A 15,318-nucleotide genomic window follows, 5' to 3' on the forward strand; every position below is an offset into this window, starting at 1 on the left:
GGGAGCTGGGATTCCATGAGGCTCTTGGGAGGGTGTCGCCCCAGTCAGCTGGACTTCTCTCCCCCCCACCCCCTTCTTTTACTTTGTTTTGCTAAAGCTGGAGGGAAGAAGGGCTAGGCCTGGCAGTGTGAGGAGAGAGCCCTGGGGGAAACTGGAGGCCTGGACATTGCCAGTGCTGCAAAGGGGGCCCAAGATGAGAAGACCCATTCACATGTCCTGGCTCCAGTGTGGGGAGGGAACAGACCTGACCAGGATGGGGCTGTCTGTTCTGGGGGGAGGGGTAGATAGTGTGCCCACATGTGTACATGAGAATGAGCCTGTGTGTGTGAACACACGTGTACAGTGCACATACTAGGGTTTTTTTTTAAATGTTTCTCCAATAAAATCTCAAAGCCCAGTGACCTTTACTCCTTCGGGGCTGAGTTCAATGCCATGTTCTGCAGGAGGCCTTTCCCAGGCCCCTCGGCCACTTTTGCCCCCTTCCCATGACCCTCCTCCTCTGACCTCCTCCATGTGCCTAGTGATGCACCTGCCGTCTCCCCCGGCAGAATTTTACTTCCTTTCTTTGCATCTCCAGCACTTTCCAGGCCCTTCATAGGGACTTAACAGATGCCCATTCCAGCTTAGCTCTGGGGGGCAGAGACCGTATTTATTGGTGTCCACAGAATAATGAAAGTATGGGGAAGGCAGAGTCGGTATTGGGGGAACCGAGAAGCCTCGGGGTCCCTCTGCCTGTTGTCGAGGCCCGGGGTGGGGCTGCAGCCCTGCAGCAGGAACAGGGGGCCCCGGAGGGCCGGGCCAGGGCCGGGCCAAGGCTGAGAGGCGAGCTACGGCCCGAGGTCAGGAAGCGCCCTCGTGCTTGGCGCTGCTCCCCCCGCAGGGACCCCCCTGCCAGAGCCCCAGACCGCCGGGTCCCCTCCGCCTCGGGGACTCTGCTTCTGCACTGACGATTGCTGAATCGAGAAGCTCCTGTTCCAAACTGAACATCCTGGTTTTGTCTTGCAGGGTCCCCCTCATAAATGTGCCTTAATTTTCGCAGATAACAGTGGAATAGACATCATTTTGGGAGTCTTCCCCTTTGTCAGGGAGCTACTCTCTAGAGGAACGGAGGTGAGTGTGTGCCGCCCAGTACCGGGACCTTTTCTCTGGCCAGACCGGGACATGTCACTCCCTACCAGGAGTCTAGCTGCCGAGACTGAGGTGACCGGGGCTCCTAGCGTGGGAAGTCAGCCCCTCGTGGCGAGTGGGGGGGCCTGCAGACCCCCGCCTTAGCAGGGGCCTGAGATCACTCTGGCTTTTTTGTTTTGTAGCAGGTTAAGGCGCCTCATGGGGCAGCCAGCCGCTGGGCCTTTCTGCTCCCCGGTGTTAGGCTTGGGGGCTGCCTGAGGACATGCGCTCTCACCTGCTTAGCTTTGTCCCTGAACGTCCCATCACGCCGTAGCCAGAGCGGGAGCCCCGTAGCCCTGTTCTCTGGGCCAGTGCCCGCTCCAGTGCTGACAGTGGCCCTTTTCGCCCCAGGTCATATTAGCCTGTAATTCTGGACCTGCCCTCAACGACGTGACCTACAATGAGTCTCTGATAGTGACCGAGCGGATAGCGGCCATGGACCCCCTCATCCAGTGAGTGAGCTCGTCCTGCGGGGGTTCCCGGCGGGTGGGCGGGCCCGGGGGTGCGCGGGCCCGGGGGTGCGCCCTTGTGGGGCTCAACGCCTGTGTTGTGTCTCCCCCAGGTGTGCCCTGAAGGAGGACAAGCTGCTTTTGGTGCAGACGGGCTCCAGCTCGCCATGCTTGGATCTGAGGTAATCTGGGAACTCCGGCAGACAGGTGGCAAAAGGAGGGCTATGAGGGGTGGGGGGGCAGAAGGAGCCGCGCGTGGGCACAGCGTGGAAAGGGGGTGTGTTGGTACCATCCATTGGGCGGCTCTTCTTCGGGGTACCTCCCAAAGCATCCTTATGACCGTGACAGATTGTGCCAGTTGGTAGCCTCTCCCCCACATTGTGCAGCGGGCATTAGGGACAAAGGCAGCAGCCGGCAGCTCCTCTTGTCTAACTGTCCCATTGGGTATAAAGGCACCCGTGGAAATGCCCAGGTAGGGGGGCTTCCCTTCACTGATGTGGGGATGGACAAGAAGGTGGATTCCTTACCCAGACTTGGGAAAAGCTCCTCCTCATCTGCCAGCTTGAGGCAGAAGGGCCATCACCTCCCCCCACCATCGCTAGAACGGCCACGTTCTTGCCGGCAGTGTGAACGGGGCCTACCTCAGCATCTGCTGGAGGGGCCAGCCTCGTGCCGGGCAGCTTCACCCCCAGACAGGCCCAGTTGGAGTTCCCAGCTTCCAGCTTGTGCATCGGTTTATTTTAAGATGCCAGTCCCAGGTAGCCAGGCTGCCCAGCAGAATGCTGCAAGAAGCAGCTCTTGGGCCCGGGCGCTTTCTAATGAGACGCATCTATTTGCCAACCAGAAATTGTGCTAGGGAGTCAGGCCTGGGCTGAAGTCCTGCTTCTGCCATCCTGGGGACAGTGGGCAGGGCCCGGCGGACTCCCTCTTCTCCCCCAGTGGCCTTCATGGCTCTGCTCTTGTGCCGGCCCATCCATGAGACACTCTCCCCCCTCCCCCCATTACCTCCAGTTCTTAGAACCCGCCCATGAAATGACTTCATTTTGCTTTGCTTCGGCTTCTCCCTCCCCCCAGTGTGAGCTGGCTGTTTCCCATGACCCAGCGTATTTCCTAGGATATATATTTTTGGGTGGTTCGGTCACAACTGACTCTCCTTGATCTCTTTTGGGGTTTTCTTGGCCAAGATGCTGGAGGGGCTTGCCATTTCCTTCTCCACTCATTTTACAAATGGGGAAACTGAGGCAAGCAAGGTCAAGTGACTTGTCCGGGGTGACACAGCCAGTGAGTGTCTAGTCTTGAACTTGGGAAGATGAGTCTTCCCCTGTACCACTCATTGCCCCAGAGTACTGGGGTCTTGAAAAATGCTTAATGAATTAAAGTGACTTCACTGACTCTGCTCAGAGAGGGATCGCTGACCTTTATCAGTGCAAGGGGTCCCTCTATTAGGAGTTCCCTAAGATGGCAGTCACCAGGGAGGAGCTCCCTCCCAAGGAAGGATACGCTGTCTATACAAAAGGCAGCGCGGGCTGTGCCCGTCTGGTAGGAGGGGGACGGTTACCTCCCCTTTCTTACTGTCACTTTAACATCAGTTCTGCGAGTGACGGGGGACGCCCGGCTCACCGAACGCCTCTTTCCTTGCAGCCGTCTGGACAAAGGGCTGGCCGTGCTGGTCCGGGAGCGCGGCACGGACCTGGTGGTCATCGAGGGCATGGGCCGCGCCATCCACACCAACTACTACGCGGCCCTGTGCTGCGAGAGCCTCAAGCTCGCCGTCATCAAGAACTCGTGGCTGGCTGACCGGCTGGGGGGCCGGCTCTTCAGCGTCATTTTCAAGTACGAAGTCCCAGCCAAGTGAGGAGCCCCTCGGGGGCCAAGGGGGCTGCCCGCCCTACACTTGCACTAGCTTTATTGTCAGTGGTAAAGAATGTATTTTTATTACAACAGGGGAAATGGAATTCCAATCAGATTCTGTATTTATATTGTGCTTTTGTGACTCAAAGCGACAATATGACTAACTCGATAGACTATACCCACAAACGTATATATATGTATATCACTCATATTGTTTATTTTGGTAAGTGTTTATTTTAATGCTGCAGTATTTGTGATGGAAAGACTTGACTTTTTTTGTTCTGTGAGACATTCATATTGAAATATATTTAAATGTTAAAGAGACTTTCTAAAATATATATATCTATCTTTGACTAAAATACGCCAGCAGTCAAATGGCCCGTACCAAATAGAGTTTTTAAAGAGCTTGGAGTTGCTTTTGCGTGTCTGCTCCTTTAGGCGAAGCCGGCCTTACAGGCCTTTCTCGGCCCGTGTGGCTCCTAGTTTTCAGGCTTTGTTTTCTCTCACGTTATCCTGGGCTTTGGGGAAACCCCAAGACCCTCTTCGGATGGTGCCGGCAGAGCGAGCCACGGAGGCCCTTGGTTTCCAGGCCCTGCATCGGTGTTCATGCTGCGCCCGTGGTGGGAGCTCAGACTGGGAGTAACCATGTTCCTTTTACTGGGCCTGGCCAGCAGCAGGGCCATTTACAACCTGCGCCTTCCAGGGCATCTTGGTGGGGTCCCCTAGCCGACCTCCAGCTGAAGAGAGGAGGAGCAGGGCAGGGCGAGCCCCTCCTGGGCATTCCTCTGGGGAGAAATCTCCTGCCTGACGCACGTGACTGAGACAGAGCGTGTCCTGCACGGCAGGGACTACTTTGCACACATCTCCCAGGCCCCGATTCGTGTTTAACTGCTTAATAGCCTTCAAAGGCGGAAGTGGTATCCAAGCACAGAACAAGGAAACAGCCATTTCCACGTGGCTCTGGAGCAGACCTGCCTTTCTCTCTTTCTCTGTCTCTCCCTCTCTTGTGTGTCTGTCTCTGTTTCTGTCTGCCTCTCACACACACACACAAAAATAACAATAATAATAATAATAATAAATGAAAGACTCCCTGTCTTAAGGGAGCCCACATTCTGCTGGGGGGAAGCAGCACAAACACACAGAGGTAATAATGACCTTCAGGAGGTGGCACTTGGGCTGTTCTGTGGAAGAAGCTGAGGCTGGGGGAACAGCCCACTCAAGGGCATGGAGGTGGGAGCTAACATGTCCTACAGAAGCAGCCGCTGGGTCCCCTGGGTGGAGCGCAGAATGTGTGAGGGCCGTCATGAGAGATCAGCCCAGGAACAGAAGTTGGAGCCAGACAGAAGAAGACTTTAGAGGACCAATGGAGGGGCCGCAGGCACTGGGGAGCCACTGAAACTTCTTGAGCAGGGGAGTGGCTTGTGTGGGGAAATCTCGCTGGCCTCTGGAAGGCAACGGAGGCAGTTTGAGAGATAAGTACAAGGACTTTAGTGTGGGATGTTGAGTTAGAACTGTTAGGACCAAGCCGCCCTTGCACTGTGGCCCTGCCCATGAGAGCAAATGGGGGTGCCCTGAAGAGAGTTCTGATTTGGACCCATTGTCTAAAGAGTTTCTCCTTGGGCGACATCCAGCCAGAAGTGGAATGGGATCAGACCCCTCCCCCAGGGTCTTCTAGCTCTAAATTGTTTGCCCTTAAATTGTCCCGAACACAGCTTGGCCCTTACAGCCTGAATCCAGTGTATCGTGTCTGCTTGTGGTGAATGCAGCCTTTGGAATCCCGGTTCTGCTGCCCGCTCCTGCCTCTTCCACTATAAAATGAAAGGATGAGTCCCAAGGGCCTCTGGACCCAGTCAGTCTCAAGCAAATCATCTCCCTCGCCGGGACCCTGCTCCCCACTTTGTAAAGCGAGGCCCCGGCCTCCTGTGAATCGGTGGTCCTACAAAATTCTGGCCCATCCAGTAAATGACATGGGGTTTTTCTTTGTTGGAGCCTCATATTTGTGGGGAGGTGATCCCTGGGGACTTAGCCAGGCCAGAAGGCAGGATTTCCGAAAAGCCTAGATATTCTCGGATTTTATAAGTTTGGTATGGCCTGCCTCCGTTTGCCGGTGGAGCAGTGCGTTGCCGCCAGAAAGCAGTATGGAATGGGAAGTTATAATGGGGAGGGGTTAGTGTCAGGAGCGCCTGGAGTAGCTCCTTTACCCATGCTCCTTGGGGCTTGCCAGTCTTAGAGGGCAGTGGACCTTCGGAAGCATTGCTAACAGGGCTAATGGAGGTGGGGGGGGGTAATCCTCGCCCAGCTAATTAAAACCCCAAAGGATGCTGCTGTGAAAGCTGCGCTTGGTCCACGACAAGTCTGGAAAACGCAGCAGTGGCCACCGGGCCGCAAAAGGCTAGAGGCGAGGAAGGCCTCCCATTCCTCAACAGCTGCATCCCTTCACCCCCCAGCCGTGCGAACCAAGGATCATGGGAGCCAGCCGGGCTCCGAGAGGCCGAGGAACCGCAGGCCACATTGCCAACATTGGCCACGTAGTGGTAAAAGCGAGGGAGTTCCAGGAAAAGCATCAGTGTCGCCACAAAGTCTGGCAAGTCCTCCGAGGAATGGGAGTAGCAGGTCATCTGCCTGCCCCATAGGGCCGAAGAGTGACAGAATCAGACAGGAATAGCTGATTGGGGCGCGATGAAAAAGGGAGCAGGACAGGCTGCAATCGCTTTAACTTAGCTGCCGGGGAAACCAAATGAATCAAAAGCCAGAATCAAGGGGAATCATCAGCAACTTCGGAGATGAACTCTAATGACAGAGATCCAAGAAGAGCCCCAATTGCTCTTGATGAGGAGGAAAGGGGGAGGGTGAAAGGGGGGGGGTGTAAACGCTGCATTGAAGCTTGATAGCAAACAAGAGTGAGGTCTTAGCAGCCCATCCCATCATTTCTTGGCAAATAGAAGTGGAAGCAGAGTCGGATTTATGTTCTTGGGCTCAAAGATCACTGCGTCCATGAAATTAAGACATTTGTTTGCTCCTTGGAAGGAGCGCCGTGGCAGATCTGGACAGCCTCCTAAGAAGCAGACGAACGTCTGGGCAGTCGGAACTCTGGCTTTTCCGGGAGCGAGGCCGTCTGGACTCCAAGGAGAGCCGAGCACCCCGAGAGCTGCCGCTTTTGAATTCTGGTCCTGGAGAAGACATTTGAGAGTCCCTTGGACAGGAAAGAAGTCACTAAAAGAACATTCAGGCTATTCGCTGGAACACTGTAGCTGGAACTTAGATGCTTTGGTCACTTGATGAGAAGGTGGGACTCTGGGAAAGACTGAGGGAAAAAGGAGAAGGGGGAGGGCAGAGGATGAGATGGAGAGATGGTGACACAGGGAGCTTTGAGAGAAGGAGGGGGCCTGGAGTCACCAAGGGATTGAGACCCCCAGCGAGCAGCTGGGGCTCCCCAGAGAGTGGCGGGGGCTCCCTCAGACACTGGCACGGCTCTCAGCGAGCAGCTGGGGCTCCCAGAAGTTGACTTGCCCAGGATCTAACAGCCTGGATGTGGTCGGGGTGGGTCTGACTAAAGCCAGATCCACCCTCGCCATGATTTCCTGGTCCAGAATTCCCAAGGAGTGACCGCTGCCCTCCGGATGCCTCTGGGCCCCCTGTACCTTACGGCCTGGAACACAGGGCCTCCTTGGGTGGTCTTGGCTGCTGGGACTATTCTGTCCACTTCTCCATGCCAACATTTAAGAGACAGGAAGTCCAAGGATGACCCAGCAATGCCAGAGACCCCCCATGGCTCCCCCGTTTTGCAGGTGGTGAGCGGTTTGGGGCCAGATGGACCTGGAGATGGGTGACCTTGCCCACTGGCAGCCAGTCCTGAGGAGCAAAGGTGTGGGGCAATCACCTCTGGGCAGGGACCTGAGACCCGGGCGTAGAAAGAGGAACTCAGGAACTCCGACTCTGAAGTGGGCAGGGTCCCCAGCACCCAGAGCAGCCGGTACTGGCTGGATGGTACCTGCCTTTGGCGCCGGGCGATTTGCCCTCGTGGTGCTCCTTCTGTCACCCAACTGTGGAAGCGGCAAGTTCAGAGTTTTGAGTTAAGAAGCCCTGACCTGGAATCTTCCGGAGTAGAGCCCAGAGCTCAGTGAGGGGGACGGAGGAAATGCTCTTGGGCCCCTCCCCCAGGATGCTCAGCGGCCCGTCCTGGAGCATCCCCGCTGGCCCTCCTCCCTCCCTGCTGCCCGCTTCCTCCTGAGCCCTCCAGGCCCCTCGCTGCCCGCCAGGTCTGCCCGCCTCCCCCCGGGGCTTCTCCTTGGCATTCCCGCCCCCACCTTCTGGTCAGCAGACACTGAGGAAGCTCCGGGGGCAGCAGCTCCCTCCCACATCCCCAGAAGGCCCGGTGGGGCACGCGGTGCAGGACGGGAGCTTTCCTCGGGAGGCTGCCCCCGTTCGAGGCAGGACTCGGGGCCGCCACAGTCTCCTGAACCTCCCTGCCTCTGCCTCCAGTCCCTGGGGCCCAAGTCCCGCCATGGGCTGCATTTGCTTCAGAATCTGAGCCCAGCCCTGGGCTGAGGAGTGTTCGTTGTGCCAGTTTAGGAGCTCGGGGCCCCTGGGGCCTGTCTGCCTGGGCTATGGGGCCTCCTGGGGCGGGCAGTGCAGGTCTCACAGATGACTTTCCCTAAAGCGCCACCAGGTGGCACTCGGGAGACGCCGGCGAGCCTGGCTGGGTGGCTTGCTCTGTGGGGAGCCGGGCCATCTCACTGATCCCAAATGAGGGGCCTGGGAGGCATTTTGAGGACCTTCAGTGGCCCTGGAACGGCCGGCTGCCGTGGTCAGTGTTTTACTGCCTGAAGTGGCCGTCCCTGGGCTCATCTGGAGGACCCCATGTGGGCTTTCTTGTGGCTCAGTGACCCTTCAACAGGCAGAGAGCTGGGCGGGAGGCGGGGGAGGGGGCGCGCATGCCGGCCTGGAGCTCCCGGGGTCCTGGCTAAGGAAGGCCGTGCCTCCAGGGGTGGCAGACAGGAGTGCCAGCCTCCCTCCTGCCGTGGGCCCATCCTCCTGCTCTGGGCTTGGCTCCTGCTAGGGCCTGGACCCACAGACCTGCCCCCTCCATTCACACACGGGATCCCCCCCGACTCTCAAAGGCCCAAGAGGCTGCAGAAAAACAAGGTGAATCCCAACCTCGGTTCTCCCTCCAGCCTTAGAAAACGTCCCCATTTTACAGATGAGGGAGAAAGGTCGGGGTGGGGAGCATCAGTCCTTGGCCAAGGACATCAGAAGGTCTTGCTCCTCAGGGAGCCCTTGGGGCAGGGGGCTCAGGCCTCGGGGATCGATTCCCCCACTGGCCTGAAACTCAGCATCCCCCAACATCCCCACCTCCTCCTCAGGCTCCTGGCCTAGCAGAGCCGGCTCATTTCCTGTCCCTCAGAACCAGCACAGCTCAGGGCCTGCCTTTGCTCTAATCCCCGCCCTCTCCCCTCAGGAGCCAGTGATGTGGGCCCCCCCAGTGATACCTTTAAGAAACAGTAGAAGGCCTGGGGACCAGGAACCAAGGGCTTAGGCCTCCTTGGATCCTCTAAGGCCCTCTGGGAAATCATGGCTTTGAAACCCAGCCCTGAAGAAGAGGGTCCTTGGAGAGCCTGGAGGGCAGTTCTGGCTCAGTGACAGGGTCATTTGCCTAATTAGGAGCACCCAACAGGCCCAGGCCACAGCCAGGGCCCAAACCTGAATCTGAGGACTCCAGATTCTGGGGCTCCTCTGGGCACAAGGGGATGAAAGGGCGGGGCTTCCAGGGCCCCCTCCCACCAACATCATCTGCAGAATGAAAAGAGGCAATACTGGCCAGTGCCATCAAAAACAGAGTCCTGTGGGGAAAAAGAAGCCCAGAATATCTCCTGCTGTCCCCCAGAACTACTGATAGGCAGGCTCAGAATCCCGGAGCCTCGGCCTTGGAGCAATTCAAGTTCAATCCGAAGCATATTTATCCAGCACCTCCTCCATCAGCCAGACAGGTACCTTGATAAACTGACAACATAAGCCTAAAAAATAAGGAAACTCCCTAGTCGCTCTTTTTAAATAACAGCTTTTTATTTTTCAAAATCCACGCAAAGACAATTTTCAACAGCCACCCTTGTAAAATGTCGTGTTCCAAATTTTCCTCCCTCCCTCCCCTAGACAGCAAGTAATCCAAAATAGGTTAAACATGTACAATTCTTCTAAATGTATTTCCACATTTATCACGCCCAAGAAAAATCAGATCAAAAAGGAAAAAAAAAGGGAGAAAAAAAAACAAGCAACAATAAAAGTGAAAATAACTATGTTGTGATCCACATTCAAGTTCCCATAGTCCTCTCTGAATGCAAATGGAACTCCCTTTTCTCCAAGAACTTTTCTGCTAAAGAGAAACAATAGTTAGATAGGCAAATCCAAACTCAAACACAGGATAGCTAAATACTTGAAGAGCTAGGATGTGGAAGAGTCCTGTTCTGCTTGATAACCCTGCCCTCCCTCCCAGAGGACAGAATTAAGTGCAATGGGTACAAGGTGTAAAGCAGCAAACTGAGGCACGTATTTCTATAAATGAGTGGAGTGGGCTGCTCCTTGAGAGTGGTTGGGCTTCTCCCCAGCCATCACCCTCCTTGGAGGCCCTTGAACAGAGGATGGCTAACAACTTATTCATAATTTGTAATGTAAAATGCAGACTCCTTCTGATGGGGACTATAGTTTTTGTTTTTGTAGACAAAATTCATTGCCTTGTACATCTTTTTCTCCCCACCTAATCAATAATCCAACTTGCCTCTCAGCTGAACCCAGGTCAGCCCACCCCATTGAACCCAGACTCCAACATGATCCAGCCTGGTCTTGAGCCTGAAGCCCAGACAATTGGACTCCTGGAGCCATGGCTGCCAACTGTATCCAGGGCAGGAAGTATGAAATGAGGTCCAAGCCAATCTTTTAAGATAAACCCAATTTAGAGGGAAAAGAGGCCAGAATACTAGGAAGCCACGGCTACGAGGAAGGTGCAGGACATGGTCCTGAGGGGGGGACTACCTTGGGTCTGTACCTCCACTAAGAGAACACCTGCAAGTTTCCTATTTTAAATAATTTTTCTTCCTGTTAGTGCTATTATTTCTAGGCTGCCAAATGACTTTGAATTCTGTCACATGTGATGACCACAGTTACAGAGCTCTGTCCCGCACTGAACCCCAAATCAGTGAGTTCGGATACTCTTGGCCCAGAGTCCGGCATTCATGGCCAAAGTCTAATAATGCTCAATTTCAAATCTGAGCCATTCCCAGCCCCAGGAACTTCAAACTGGGTCGAGAAGAGACCTTCCCCCCCCAATCTAACGGGGAGCAAATTCAGCTCAGCTCAGAGAGGAATCCCACCAAAGCCAATCCAGAGCGGAGTCCCCAGCCCGGCCAGTCCAGTGCAGGGCCCAAAACCTAGCTCGGCTCAGCAGCCCAGCTCAGGTCCCCGAGAGAAGGGGGACGAGTGGCCAAAGGCCAGAACCCCGAGCCCAGCTACAGGCAAAAGAAGTCAGAAACCCCAAAAGGTTGAATGCATTTTATTGGAGTCATTCAGGAGCTTACAAATAGGTTTTTTAAAATGTTTCCATGTACAGAGAAAATTCTTATACAAATAAAACAAGATGGGTAAAAAGGGGAAAGGGGAAAGTGATTGCCTTCTCCTGGGACTAGGGTGGGCTTGGAAGCCCCTTCGGACCTTTTTCCCACCCAGAAGGGCTGGTGGCTTCATAGCCTCTCTCTCACTGTCCTGAACACACACACACACACACACACACACACACACACACACACACACTCCGTACACACACACACACATGCATGTGTAAGTAAATACACATGAGGCTAAAAACAAAGGTAAAAACGGAGAAGGAGCATTTGGGATATCATTTCTCGTATTCTATCTGTGGGTCTAAAAATTTAAATACATATATGTATATAATTTCATTTTAAAACACATGAAAACCCTGGCGTGGCAGTGCAAGCACGGAGGGCTTCCCCTCCATGCGCTATGTACAGCAGCGTTGTGGGGAGCATCCCCCCAGCCCAAACCCTCCCCGTATTTGAGCTGGAGGGCGGCTGCCCCCCGCCGGGGCCCCAGTGGGAGAGGTCCAGAGCCCCACGTCCTCCTCCCTCCTGCTTTGACTGCAGCATGAGCACCTCCGAGGCCTGGGAGCTGGCAGATTGTGGGGGATGGGCGGGCCGGGCCGGGTTTGGGGAGGGGGAGTGTCAGCATGCGGGATCGCAGCCAGGGGCCGGGGCAACGGGGCTGGGCAGGTTGGACGGAGAAACAGGGGCGGGGCGGGGGAGGGGGGGCTGGCACAGAGAAGGCCGAGCGTCGGCCAGGCCGGAGGGACGGGTTCCGAACCCGCTCCGCCACTCAGCCCCAGCCGGAGCCCAGAGGAGGGCCGAGTGACAGGGGGGGGGGGGGGGGGGGGCGGGACCCGCGCGAGGAAGAGCCCACACAAAGCCAAGTGCTTTCTCTCCTTTCCCTCCCTCGCCCCCCACAAGGTCTTCTGGGCTTAGAGTTTCAAGAGCACGGGGCCCGAGTGCGAATCCTCGAGGAGGCCCGGGGCGAGCTTGGATGGGGGTATCAGCCGGGCCAGGGAGTCCACGCAGGCCTCTCTGCTCACCGAGCAGGCCCCCTCGGGGTTGCCCCGCTCCTCCAGGGGGCCCTGGACCCCCAGCCCCTGCAGCCGCTGCCTCTCCTGGGCCTGCGCGCCCTCGTGGCGATGTAGCGCACCCTGCTCTGGCTCCGGGAGGAAGATCGGCGGAGGAAGCCGGGGCCCGGGCCGGCTGGGGCCGCGGCGCCCTCGTCCTCGTCCTCGTCCTCCGCGGCCCCAGGCTGGTGGGGGACGTGATGTCCCCGGCCTGCTGGAAGCCCGTCAGCCTCCTCAGCTGCTCCGTGAGCTCGTCCCGGGCTCCGGCCTGAAGCCTGGCCCCCGGGGGCCGCCCCGGCCCGGCGGCCGGAGCCGCGCGGGGGCCGAAGCTGCGGCTGATGCTCCGGTAGGTGCTCTCGAAGCCCGGGGCGAAGTCGTCGGACGTGAGGTCGCCCAGGCTCTTGGACTTGGCCGCGGCCCCCGCGTCCTGGGCTCGGGGCCGCAGGCAGGCCCCCTCCGCCCGGAGGCCCTCCATGTACAGGCGGCTCCACGTGGGCCTGCGGCGGAGCGAGGCCAGGGCGTCCTCCGGCCTCCGGGCCAGGGGCCGGGGCTGCAGCTCGTCGGGGGCCGGCGGGAGGGCCATCCCCCGCCCTCAGGTTGGGGTTGGACTTGCTCTTGGTCACGAGGGCCAGGTCGGCGCCGCCCGACGCGGCCGAGTGCGGCCAGGGGCCCTGGTGGGCCGCCAGCCCCCCCAGCTTCTCCCGGCTGCCCGCCAGGCTCCCCAGGTTGGGCAGGCTCTTCCTCACCAGGTTGGGCATGGAGAGGTCGATGACGGTGTCGTTGGAGGACATGCTGGACGAGGAGGACATGCTGTCCCGGTGGCTGCCCGGCTCCAACTTGCTCCAAAGCTGGTCGCTGCCCGTGGCGTCCGAGTAGACGGCGGCCGCCGGGGACTGGCCAGGCGGGGCGCGCCGCGCCACCAGGTGGTCAAAGGTCACCTGGCCTTCGCTCTTGGCCCTCCTCACCACGGCTGGCCGGCCGGCCAGGGCCCGAGCCGGGGCCGGGGGCATGCGCAGGGGGACGGAACCCACAGGCCGGCGGGGGGCCGGGGGGTCACCTGTGCGCCCTGCCCGCCGAGCTGCCCCCTCCGGCTCCTCCGCTCGGGGGGAGGGGTGCGGAAGGAAGGCCTGGCCTGCCGGGGGCGTGGGCGGCGCCCCCCGGGACTCCCGTTCTCCGCCCTCGGGCCGCTCTTCAGTGGGGTGGGGCCCCGGAGCAGTTAATCCACCCGGGCCACAGGTCCTTGGCCTACCCGGGGAGGGGGAGCTCAGAGGGGTGGCAGAGCCCGAGCCCGCAGAGCCACGGGACCCTCCCTCGGAGTCGCTGGTGGGGGCGGGGGGCAGAGGGGGGCAGGGAGCTGGGGATGGTGTTTCCTTGGCAACGAGCGGCTCCTCCGCGATGGTTTCGAGGCTGTACAAAGACGAGACAGATCTCTGGATGGAGAACGGGCGGCCATCTGGAGAGAGAAGGACAGCGTCAGGCCAGTGGGGGAGTGGGAGACGGGAGCGCGCAGGGCCCGGCCCTCCGAGAGCCCCACCCCAGGGGGTGAGGCTGGCAACCAAGGCAGAGCCTGGGGAAGGCGGGATGCGGGCGGGGGAGGGTTTGAGGGACCGCAGCCAACCCTCGGAGGCTTCCATCCTCCCCGTCCTGCATGGTCCTCTCGGGTCCTCCCTCACCCCTTGCAGCCAAGAGTGCGTGTCCCCCCCCACCCCCCCCACAAACACACAATTCCAGCGTGCTCAAAGAGAATCCCATGCTGAACACAACCCCCTCCAGGCTGGGGATTTGGAAACTACTACAGCCGCGCTTCCAGGCCCATCTGCCCAGCATGCTCAGGGCGGGGGGAGACCCTGTGGTCAGACATGGCACTGGCGGGCCAGAACTTTCAAGAGCCTAAGCAAGGGCTGCTCGGGTGTGCGGGGAGAGCAAACGTCCGGGACAGGGGGGTGGGGAAGAGTCTCGGTGAGTTACCTTAAAATCTCTCTGTCCTTTCAATTCTTAACTACAGAGGTAGGTATGCATGTGGACGGGAAAAGCATAATTAGTCGGGAGGGTGAGACAGAAGTGGGAAACTGAGGCAGGACGGGGATGAAGGGAAGCAGGAATCGCAGTGAGGGATTTTATCAAAGCCCCTCCCTGTAGTTGGAAAAGTTTGCCCAACCAGAGCACTGATGAGTTGTTTTTAATTTTATTTTTTAAGTTTAACAAATGTTCCCTATAATGAAACTGCCACAGGACCAATTAAATGTAATACACAGGCCTTCCCCCCAGTTTCTGGGTCGTCAAACTTGGGGTGTAAATAATCAGGAGTCCTGGCTTCCATCAGCTCATCACTTTCCAAACTTTGGACACAGAAAGGTATATTTGATTTGACTCAACAGGGTGCCCTGAGCAGCAAAGAAAATGCTGTGAGGTCTGATTTCCCACTCCTTGCTTCCGGTCAGGGAAGGATGGGGAGGGGGTGGGGGTGGGGGTGGGGAAGGGGGAGGGCATCTCCCAGTCCAGCCGGATTAAAGGAAGCTGTACTGAGTGTGCTGTGAATGGTGTTGATTCTGCAGGTGAGAGTGCTTTTTCCCCTCCACAATGGGATCAAGATTGCTTGCCTCCAGGTAGTCAAGGGAAGTTTTATTGTATGAAATGCTCGCCTTATACATCATCTTCTCCATGTGGTGGTGGCTTTTAGTCTCCCCTCTGCAGCCTGAGAGAGCAGCCCTCAGGGGAAAGAGAAGGTCAGGAACCCGGAATATGATAAAGCACAAGGAGAAAGTAGAAGGCGACAAACACTAAAATACCGGGTTCTAAGAATAAGAGTTGATAGAACCAGAGTAGCAGGGAGAAGGAATCTGGGACTGTTCCCAGGGAATTTGAGGAAAGGGAGGAGAACCCCAACTCTCCACCTCTTGATCCAGCTCCTCTTCAATTATTCTATCCCACATTTGTGAACAATCCTAGAAGCCCTCAGCTCCACGGACGTCCGTGGCTGGTGGAACTTTGGGAATGTGTCCTCACCTCTACCAATGCAAGGTCACAATCGACAAGGGGGGAGGGGGGAGAGAGGGCAAGAATCTGTCTTTAGCTAGTTGAAGGAACATCATATACAAGAGGAATTATATTCCGTCTGCTTGGCCCAGAGGGAAAAATTAAAATTTGTGGGGAAAGGGTCTAAGGAGACATATTTCTATTCTCTGAACT

The 15,318-nt window shown here is 57.3% G+C and overlaps 2 protein-coding genes across 2 annotated transcripts in view; one reads left to right on the plus strand and one right to left on the minus strand.

Moving 5' to 3' along the window:
• Window positions 1–3,878, plus strand: part of PANK4 (pantothenate kinase 4 (inactive)) — a 35,960-nt gene extending 32,082 nt beyond the window's left edge. The window contains exons 16-19 of the mRNA XM_074306507.1: window positions 1,006–1,110; window positions 1,519–1,619; window positions 1,730–1,798; window positions 3,258–3,878. Coding sequence (XP_074162608.1) covers window positions 1,006–1,110; window positions 1,519–1,619; window positions 1,730–1,798; window positions 3,258–3,471 — 489 coding nt within the window. The 3' untranslated portion in view covers window positions 3,472–3,878. The remainder of the gene's footprint in view (window positions 1–1,005; window positions 1,111–1,518; window positions 1,620–1,729; window positions 1,799–3,257) is intronic.
• An 8,020-nt stretch (window positions 3,879–11,898) lies between these two features.
• Window positions 11,899–15,318, minus strand: part of PLCH2 (phospholipase C eta 2) — a 357,956-nt gene continuing 354,536 nt past the window's right edge. The window contains 4 exon segments of the mRNA XM_074306508.1: window positions 11,899–12,188; window positions 12,191–12,304; window positions 12,307–12,703; window positions 12,705–13,582. Of these exon segments, the coding sequence (XP_074162609.1) occupies window positions 11,992–12,188; window positions 12,191–12,304; window positions 12,307–12,703; window positions 12,705–13,582 (1,586 nt within the window). The 3' untranslated portion in view covers window positions 11,899–11,991.

The sequence above is a fragment of the Sminthopsis crassicaudata genome, chromosome 3 (assembly GCF_048593235.1).
Source record: "Sminthopsis crassicaudata isolate SCR6 chromosome 3, ASM4859323v1, whole genome shotgun sequence".
Lineage (NCBI taxonomy): Eukaryota > Metazoa > Chordata > Mammalia > Dasyuromorphia > Dasyuridae > Sminthopsis > Sminthopsis crassicaudata.